This window comes from Myodes glareolus, chromosome 18 (assembly GCF_982192425.1).
Source record: "Myodes glareolus chromosome 18, mMyoGla1.1, whole genome shotgun sequence".
NCBI lineage: Eukaryota > Metazoa > Chordata > Mammalia > Rodentia > Cricetidae > Myodes > Myodes glareolus.
This window is the reverse complement of record NC_142043.1, coordinates 11,157,740-11,167,016: the sequence shown is the minus strand read 5'-3', so window position 1 is coordinate 11,167,016 and position 9,277 is coordinate 11,157,740. Positions and strand designations below refer to the sequence as shown.

Genomic DNA, 9,277 nt, shown 5'->3' with positions numbered 1-9,277 from the left:
TTGTTTGTTTTTTTAACGTGTATAGTTGTTTTGCTGCATGTGTGTCTGTGTGAAGATGCCAGATCCCTTGGAACCGGAGTTACAGACAGCTGTGAACTGCCATGTGGGTGCTGGGAATTGAACCTGAGGTCCTCTGGAAGAATAACCAGTGTTCTTAACCTCTGAGACATCTCTCCAGCACCCATCTTGAAGAAGCAGAAGTGAAAGAAGAAGGCAAAAGAAGAGAAGGGAAGGAGAGGAGGAGAAAGAATGGAGGGAGGAGAGGAGGTAAAAAACAAAGGGAAAGAAAGAAAGACTCAAGGAATGGAGAGATGGTCTCTCAGAAGCCTGTGCTGGGTACCCAACAGCCACATTAAGTGTCTCACAGCCATCTCTAACATTTCTACCTCTGGTGTCCGGGGGCATGGGCATGTACACACACACACACACACACAAAGTATATATGACTGGAAATAAATCCTTCTCCACTGTGGGAACCTCATTCTCTGACTGTGCAGGGACTCTCTTTAGGGAACAAGGAAAAAATCAACAAACTCAAATTTTTTTACTACCTGGCTCCCAGCTGATGCTGAGTTAATATTTTTCGATTGAATAATGACCTTTAATTAATAGCGTGTCGGTTTGCATTTACCATCTTATGCTGCTAGCCCTGGATGTGATCCTGATGCCCGGGAATTCTGGCTCTGCACTCTTCCCTCAAGTCTGCGCAAGCACTACCTCCCTGGCTCTCTGGCTCCACTTTGCCCTCTAATAGATGCTGAGCCAGGGTAAGGAAATGGAGAGAACCCTTGTCCGGGAAGTAGGGGAAGGAGAATCCCAGCAACCCTTCCCCAGTCCCCAGACCCACCAGGCAATTGCTAGGTTCCCACCCTTCTTCCATGGAGCCTTCCCAGATCTCTGCTTCCTCTTTATCGGGCACACCATCTCCCGCAGGCGCACAAATGAATGTCTGTGCAATGTGTTAGTGTCATCTAACTCTTCTGTATTGTGCCCGATCACACACACTGGGCGGGGCATAGCCTCCCCTCCTTTCCTGTCTACCAGAGAGACACAGTCCTTTTCCTCCCAAAGCCTCAGGCTGCCAAGGGAGGCAGAGCCCAGTCCCAGATAGTCCTGTTCACAAGAAGAGGCAGACCACATGCAGGGGAAAAATTCTGCAGCTTGAGAAAGGGGGGTCATGAGCTGCGGGCAAAGCTGGCCTCCTCACAGCCTGGGCTTTGTACTCCTGCCCCACGTAGCAGAAGTGTCCAGCATCACCATCTTGACCTCAGCAAAGAGCCTCAGAGGGTTGGATCAGTTCAAACCTTGAAGTCCTTCATCACTACGTCCAGATTCGGTGGGTGGGAGGCAGGGACTTGCGTGGGGGTGGTGGCAGTGGGAGCTGGTCAGCCAGCACACAGAGGCGGCCGCAGGTCAGAAGCACATCCACCAGAAGCAGCTTGAAGAGAAGCAGTCGCAGAGCGCTCAGCCGCAGTACCTGACCCGGTGTCCCTGTGGAAGGAATGGTGGGAGGAGTCCAGCAGCCCAGACCTCCCAAAGGGCTGTTGGCCAGTCTCCATCTGTCTCCTCCTCCAGGGAGATTCCTTCCTAGTGTCTAACCTTAGTGTCTACTGGTAATGACACGTGCCTCCTACTTTCCCCTCGCTGGGTTTCATTTGTCGGGAGGCCGGCATTCAGGAAAGAATAAATGGCTCAGAACATCTGGGCAGGAAACAGACCTTGGGATTACTAGCCCAGCGCTCTTCTCGCCACCTCAGATAGCTAAACAATGCATAGGCTCTCATACTGGGGCCGCCTGCCACCCCCTACCCAAGAAGCCATCGGGCTCCACATGTTGACTCTGTGCAGCTCCACTGGGGTCCAGGAATTAGGATGGGATCTGAAAACCCCACCTTATCCCAGGGACGTCTGAAGTCCAGACTAGCCCTTGAAAAAGCAGTCCCTTAAATGGAAACTTCTCAATCTCAAAACTGCGACTTCATGGGACACATGGTCAAATTAGAGCAGACTGCTGCCCGCCAGGTACCAGTCAATACTCAAACTTCAAACCGTTGTTTCCAAGCACCACACCCCCCACTGACAACTCACCCCTGAGGGGCTCCTGAAAGCAGGTCCTGCCTGTGGAAGCTTCCGCTGTGAGCCAAGAAAAAGGAAGTGAGTACAATGGGGTGGAGGGCACCTCACAGTCCCAGACCTAAGCCTGGCCCCAGCCAGCTGGCAGGGCAGAGGGACATATCTGGACTCCTTGACAAGTCCTTTCCTCCCTGCCTGAGAGTTTTGTCCCCAAGAGTCCCCTCAATCCCTTCTCCCAGGGAGCCCATTCTCTTCCAGCTTTTGCTGGAAGGCAGGGCATTTTTTCAGAAAGCAACCGAGGTGACCCAAAAGCCTAGATTGACAGTGTTCGCAATACAAGCACAGGACCCCAGTTCAATCCCCGAGCTAAAAAACAGAGTAACCCAGTGCTGAGGAGATGGGGACGAGCAGACCCTTGGGGCTCACTAGCTAGCCAGCAAGGTCTGCCAGGCTTAGGAGATGGGTTAGTTGGCAAAGTGCTTTCTTGAGTTGGAACTCAGCACCCTCATTAAAAAGCTGGGAGTGCCAGGCGGTGGTGGTGCACACCTTTAAACCCAGCACTCAGGAGGCAGAGGGAGGTGGATCCCTGTGAGTTCAAGGCCAGCCTGGTATATAAAGTGAGTTCCAGGGCAGCTAGGGCTACACAAAGAAGTCCTGTCTCAAAAAGCAAAACAAAAGAAATCCAAAAAGCAACAACAAACAAACAAAGCAACAGTAGTGCATATTGCTTTTCTGGAAGACCAGAGTTGTCATGAGGCTGCTGATTGCCTATAACTCCAGCTACAGAGGAATCCAGTGACTGTCAAGCACTCAGATGCACGCACGCACGCACTTCAACATAATAATCTTTTATTTATTTATTATGTATACAATATTCTGTCTGTGTGTATGTCTGCAGGCCAGAAGAGTGCACCAGACCTCATTACAAATGGTTGTGAGCCACCATGTGGTTGCTGGGAATTGAACTCAGGACCTTTGGAAAAGCAGTCAGTGCTCTTAACCACTGAGCCATCTCTCCAGCCCCTCATAATAATCTTTAAAAAATTTAAAATGAAGCACTTAGGACAGTGCTTGGCGTACAATAGACTTGGTAAGTGATAATGGTTTGTTTGTTTGTTTGTTTTCATGACAGGGTTTCTCTGTGTAGCCCTGCCTGTCCTAGAATTCACTCTGTAGACCAGGCTGGCCTCAAACTCACAGAGATCTGCCTGACTCTGCCTCCCAAATGCTGGAATTAAACGCATGCACCACCACTGCCTGGTGATGGGGTTTATTCTTTAATTATTGTTTGGTCTTTCAGGGTTTGTTTATGTGTATATGAACTGTTTATATAGATTATTATATAAAACATATATATATATGTACCTATGAATAAGCCATCAAAAGTTATTAATATCTCTTAGCAATCACACATCTGAGCCTGGATTTGCTTTTGTTTTGTTTTTTTAAAAGTTTCATGGGGCCCAACCAGGCTTTAAACTCACTTGTAGTCAGGAATAGCCTTGATCTTCCTGTCTCTGTTTCTCAAATTCTGGGATTATAGGTTTAAGAGAAAACCTGAACCATATATCCCAGCTGTCAGCCCCAGGAATCATGGCCTCAAAACCACTCACCAGGAGCCGGGCCTACCCTTCCATGTCCTTCATGCCTGAAATCCGCCTTCCCTCCCGCACTCTGTCCTGGCTCCAGGTCATGGACAGGGACAGGGTCCCAGGCTGCATTCCTACCTGACAGCTGGAGTGGTAGCGTGCTCCGGCTCTGGCCCCCCGCCCCAGGCCTGGCATGGCAGACCAAGGGCTCCCAGGCTTCCAGCTCTTCAGAGGGCAAGGAAAGCTGGGCTAGGCTGGTCCAGGTGCCATCCGGTGCTGGGGAGGGCCCATAGGTGAAGGCGTCTAGTGCCGTGCCGTTGCCAGCTGAGAACCAGATGGGGCTGTCAAGGCCAGGGGGTGCCGCATCGAGGACCAAGCAGACCACCAGAATCTGCTGCCTCCCATCCACCAGCAGTGTGATGGGTGGAGCCAGGGATGGAAAGGGGATGCCAGCTAGGCCTGCAAGAGAGAGGAATGTCTGTGCTGGCTCCATTGGCTTGTGCCTCCAGACTGGAACTTTCTTGAATGTTGGAGTTCTGGGTTTCTGTCATCCCATGCTGTCTCGCACCATTGCCATTCACCGTCATATTCTTCAATTGACCCTCTGACCCTGAATTTACTAATTTCATTTCCCTTCTATTAAACTCTTCTTTCCTTTCTTTCCTTTCTTTTTGGTATCTACGTGTGTGTGTGAATGTGTCCATGCAGCATATATGTGGTATGTGTGTTTGTATCTGTGCAAGTGTGTAGATATGAAGGCCTATTCATGCATGGAAGCCAGAGGAGGACATTAACTGACCTGTTCTATCACATGTCACCTTAGGATAGGATCTCTCACAGCCCCTGGTGCTACTCCTGCCTCCAGAGAGCCCCAGTGATGCCCCTGTCTTCGCCCTCCCCAGTACTGGGATGACAGGCACAGTCTCTACATGGGTGCTGAGAAGATTCTTTCAGATCCTTGTGTTTCTGCACAAGCATCCTGACTCACAGTTGTCTGCACAGCCTCGAGCCAAGCATCCATCCATCCATCCATCTACCCATCCTCTACCATTCTGCCCACTGTCTACCCATCCATCCTTTCTGAGCCCTTTCCTATGCCAGGTGCTGTGTATATAACATTGAGAAAATCATTGCCAGCGCTTTCGAGGAACTCCGTCCTGTGGGAAGGGCAGTAGTTTCATAAACAACTGCTTATAATCCCAAGCTGTGCTGCCTAAAGAGAGTTGTGCCTCTGGGGAGGAAGGAGCCAGAGGGAGAGCAGAGGAAGCTTCAGTATACTTGGAACTTCCCTTCCGGGACAACTATTTAAGTCTGCTGTGGTTGCCCACTTCTGAAATTTCAGAACTTGGGAGGCTGAGGCAGGAGTGTGGGTGAGTGAGCTGTATATGAGACCGATATCTAAACTAAATTGTTTAAAGCAGGGAGGGGGGGAGCGGCTGACAAGATGGCTCACCGAGTAAAGACTTGTTGCCAGTTGCCAAAGCTGAGTTCAATCCTAGGAGCTCTCATGGTAGAAGAGAAAAAAAGTAACCCCTGAAAGCTGTCCTCCGACTGCCACACCCACGCCGCACACATGCATGCACATGTGACATCTAAAACTTAATGTAACCAAAATAAAAGGAGGAAGAGATGAAACTCAGAGGTAGGGTGCTTGTCTTTACCTCATGAAGCCCTGAGTTTGGTCCCAGCACTGTGGTGGGATGGAAGAATGAACTATCAATCAACAAACAAGAATGAACTAGCAATAATATAAGTTACTAAATGATTAACATTTTACTGGATTTGAATCAGATCTTTTTTTTTTTCTTCCTGAGACAAGGTTTCTCTGTAGCTTTGGTGCCTGCCTCCCGTGTGCTGGGATGAAAGGGGCACTACCCGGTTAAATCAAATCTCTTATACTTCATTTTGGTTTGATTTTGAGGCATCCAACTCTGGATCCTCTTGCCTCCACCTCCAGAGGACTGGGGTTGCAGGCATCCACACACTCCATGCCATAGCACACAGCATGCCAGTTAATGAGTCGAGGGGGCTTAAACTCTGCCAATAGAGTTACACTCCCCAGCATGTAGTCTTATTCTGTTTCGGTTTTTATTTTTGAGATTTTATTTATTTTTATTATTTATGAGGGTTTTGACTGCAAGTATGTCTGTACACTGCATGCATGCTGTGCTTTCCCAGGTCAGAAGAAGGCATCAGTTACCTTGCGATCACAGGGGTATGATCGTGGATGGTTGTGAGCCACCACGTGGGTGCTGGGAATTGAACCCAGGTCCTCTGGAAGAGCAGCCAGTGCTCTTCACTGTCAGTCATTTCTCCAGTCCCCCCTTTTCTTCTTGATTTTGTTTTTTTTTTTTTTTGAGACAAGGTTTCTCTGTGTAGCCCTGGCTGTCCTGGAACTCACTCTGTAGACCAGGCTGGCCTTGATCTGCCTACTCTGCTCCCGAGTGCTGGGATTAAAGGACTGTACCACCCCTGCTGCCGCCCTTCTTTCTCTTTCTAAAAAACATTTCGTGTGTGTGTGTGTGTGTGTGTGTGTGTGTGTGTGAGAGAGAGAGAGAGAGAGAGAGAGAGAGAGATGGGGGGCAAGTATCTGTAGAGACCAGACTCCTACAACTTGAAGTGTCAGTTCTGTGCTCTACTTCCACAGTGTGAGCCCCAGGGTCCACGCGCAGGTTGTCGGGCTGGCAATGGGGGCCTCTGCACACTGAGCCCCCTACTCTCACCTTATCACTGTCAGTAAAGATGACCCATTCAGTATATAACTGAAGGTTATTTTTAAATAGGATTTTTAAAAATATAAATAGAATTTCAAATGTTAATAACTGAAAATAAATTCACATTATGAACTCTGTGTGGCCGAGATAAAGAAATGTCCCAGGGTGCCAGAGAACCTCATGGAAGTGAGGAGGCCAAAGAACTAGTCTAGGGACACCAAGCAGATGTCCAGTCAGCTTTGGACTTGAGCCTCAATCACCACAAATCTCATAGTCTTCTTTGCCTTAGAAAGTCTCGGAGATCAAGCCTAGGACAAGGCTTCAGACAGAGCTGAGATTAGCCCCGTCTCAACCCAATAACTGACTGAGAGTCAAATGCCCTGACAATATAATGGCCCAACTGAATCTTTGTGAAGAATACAGATAACATAATGCTTTGCTAAGAAGTTTTGAAAATATTATTTATATTAATATTTCTAAAGCTTTGCAAACAAAGGGACAAAAGGAAGCCAGGAGTGAACCCAAGGACCCCTCAGGAGCCCCTCAGCCCCCAGAGCTGACCCAGCTTATACCTCCACTATGAATTCCCCTCAGATCTTTCATTCTTACCCCAAGTGTTTCCTTCCCAGAGCTCAGGCCTTCCGCTACACCTTCTCTCAAGCAAGGGAGTCCCCATGACACACTAGAAGTGAATTTAGATCAAGTAGACCCCCTGACTCAAAAGTTCAAGGTCTTCCCCCACCATATACGTCCATGCTTCAGAAGGACTGGAATTCTCTGGCCTTGCTCCTTGGCTAACTGGAGCTAAACGCTTGACAAGTCACGGACACCTTGGGGCCTCATGTGGGTTGAAAGTGAACTTGAGACACCCTTGTCCTTGTTGGAAGAGGGTGCTGTGAGGCCAGGAAGGACAGCCCAGGAGCATCCATCACCCTATATCACACAACACGGCCCTGGCTCCGTGAATCTCCAACTTCCGTGGGTTCCCATCCAGTTTGCTCTTTTTCTCTGTTATGATTCAGTTCTGGGACTGAGCTTAGCCCTCATGCAGGGCAGCAAGGCAAATGCTCTTCCACTGAACGATAACCACAGTCCTCTTTTTACCCTTGAACTTGGGTTCTCCTGTCTCAGCCTTCTGACTAGCTGGGACTACAGGCCTACATCACCAGGCTGGGGATGCTTCCAAGAAGGACAACAGGCCCTGCTGACACCCCATCTGGAGGACAAGAGACCATGGATCCCATCATCGTTGTAGAGGCTCAACTGGTCCCAGGGGATGGGCTCAGTGGCAGCCAAAGAGGTAGGCAAGAAGGACTTACCTGTAGGCAGGGTCTGACCCCTGAGAGCCAGGAAAAGCAGCAACCACGTCCTAGCCATGACCCACTCAAGAAGAGGCCTGAGCCAGCTGCAGCCCTGAGGTGTGGGTTGGGGAAGGAGGCTCCCTCGACTCCCTCCCACAGGGCCAGCTGTACCTCAGCTGCTCTGCCACGTGTTTCCCTACCCACTAGTTGCCAGGCCTCTCTGGGGAGGAGGGGTGTCAGGGAACACAGGTGCCACTCCCATCCCAGGAACTGGATGCCCACCCAAGGGGGACGGCGGGATCTCCACGTAGAACCGCTCCATGTCATCCTCCAGCTGCTTCACTTCGCAGAGGAGGCAACTGAGCCTCAGATTGAGTGCTCTGCTCAAGGGCACAGCTGGCAAAGCCAAGGTTGAACTTTTTATTATTATTGTTTTTTACTTTATGTGTGTGGGTGTTTTGCCTGTGTATAGGTCAGTGTGCCATGTATGTGCCTGAACCCAAGAGAGACAGAGGCAGGTGGATAGATCTCTGTGAGTGCAAAGTGAGCTCCAGGACAGCCAGGGCTGCATGGAGAACTCCTGAATCAAACATGAACACACACACACACACACACACACACACACACACACACACACACACACACTGTTTTTAATTGTGCGTATGTGTCCGTCTAAGGCATTGGATCCCTGGACCTGAGCTACAGAGGCTGTGAGTCACCTGACGTGGTCCTCTGTGAGAACAATAGGGCTCTGAATTGCTGAATCATCTCCCCAGTCCCCATTTTGTTCTTTTGAGGCAGCGTCTCATGTAATCCAGACAGCCTCGAGTTTGCTATGAGGCCAAGGAGGGTTCTCCTGTCTCCATCTCCCAAGTGCTGTGTTACTTCCTTAATGTATTTATTTATTTTTTGGCAACTTCATTCATGAGTCCACCCTGAATTCTCCCTTCCCACTCCCCTGCACGTCCCTGAAAGCTGTCCTCCTATAACATTTATGACTTCATTCTCCCTTTTTTGTAGCCCAGAATCCAGGTAGCAGTACTTGGGGAGGGAACGTTGACTAGTCTTGTCGGAGACGCACGTGTGCAGTAAGCGTGGCTAGAGCGAGTCCGTGAGCTCAAGGCCCTCTTACATCTAGAAGCTCTCCTCCCCAGCTCTCCTCCCCAGGCCCCGGCCCTCGTTCCCATGTCCTCTCATCCCCATGCTCTGCCTCTCATGTTCTTTTTCTTCCATGATGTTCCGTGAACCTGGTGGCGAGGTAGGGGGTGGGCGGCAGGTTGGGGGTCATGGGAGTGATGTAGATGTCCATTTGGACCTGAGCACTCAACAGCCACTTATCGGGACCTGTTCTGAGTCTCTGGCCAAGGTTGAGGGCAGCACTGTATTGTTTCTGTTCAGCCTTGGCTGGCCTGGAGTGCCTTTTTTCTATTTTAGATTTATTTATTATGTATTATTGCATGTGTCCCTGCAGGCCAGAAGAGGGCACCAGATCTTATTACAGATAGTTGTGAGCCACCATGTGGTTGCTGGGAATTGAACTCAGAACCTCTGGAAAAAACAGTCAGTGCTCTTAACCTCGGAGCCATCTCTCCAGCTCGCT

The 9,277-nt window shown here is 49.7% G+C and overlaps 1 protein-coding gene across 1 annotated transcript; it reads right to left on the bottom strand.

Annotated features, from left to right (window-relative positions):
- Window positions 1–961: 961 nt before the first annotated feature.
- Ptcra (pre T cell antigen receptor alpha) lies at window positions 962–7,826 on the bottom strand. The gene is made up of 4 exons (XM_048445337.3): window positions 7,696–7,826; window positions 3,801–4,121; window positions 2,089–2,133; window positions 962–1,491 (listed from the first exon to the last, which is right to left on the bottom strand). The coding sequence occupies exons 1-4, from the start codon at window positions 7,751–7,753 to the stop codon at window positions 1,322–1,324; spliced, it is 594 nt and encodes a 197-aa protein (XP_048301294.3). The 5' UTR covers window positions 7,754–7,826; the 3' UTR covers window positions 962–1,321.
- Between the last annotated feature and the right edge of the window lie 1,451 nt (window positions 7,827–9,277).

Coding starts and splice junctions, on each gene's coding strand:
- Ptcra (XM_048445337.3), bottom strand. CDS start 7,753: ATGGCTAGGACGTGGTTGCTGCTTTTCCTGGCTCTCAGGGGTCAGACC. Junction 2,134..3,800: donor GCTACCACTCCAGCTGTCAG/GTAGGAATGCAG, acceptor CTTGGCTCACAG/CGGAAGCTTCCACAGGCAGG. Junction 1,492..2,088: donor CTTTCAGGAGCCCCTCAGGG/GTGAGTTGTCAG, acceptor TTCCTTCCACAG/GGACACCGGGTCAGGTACTG.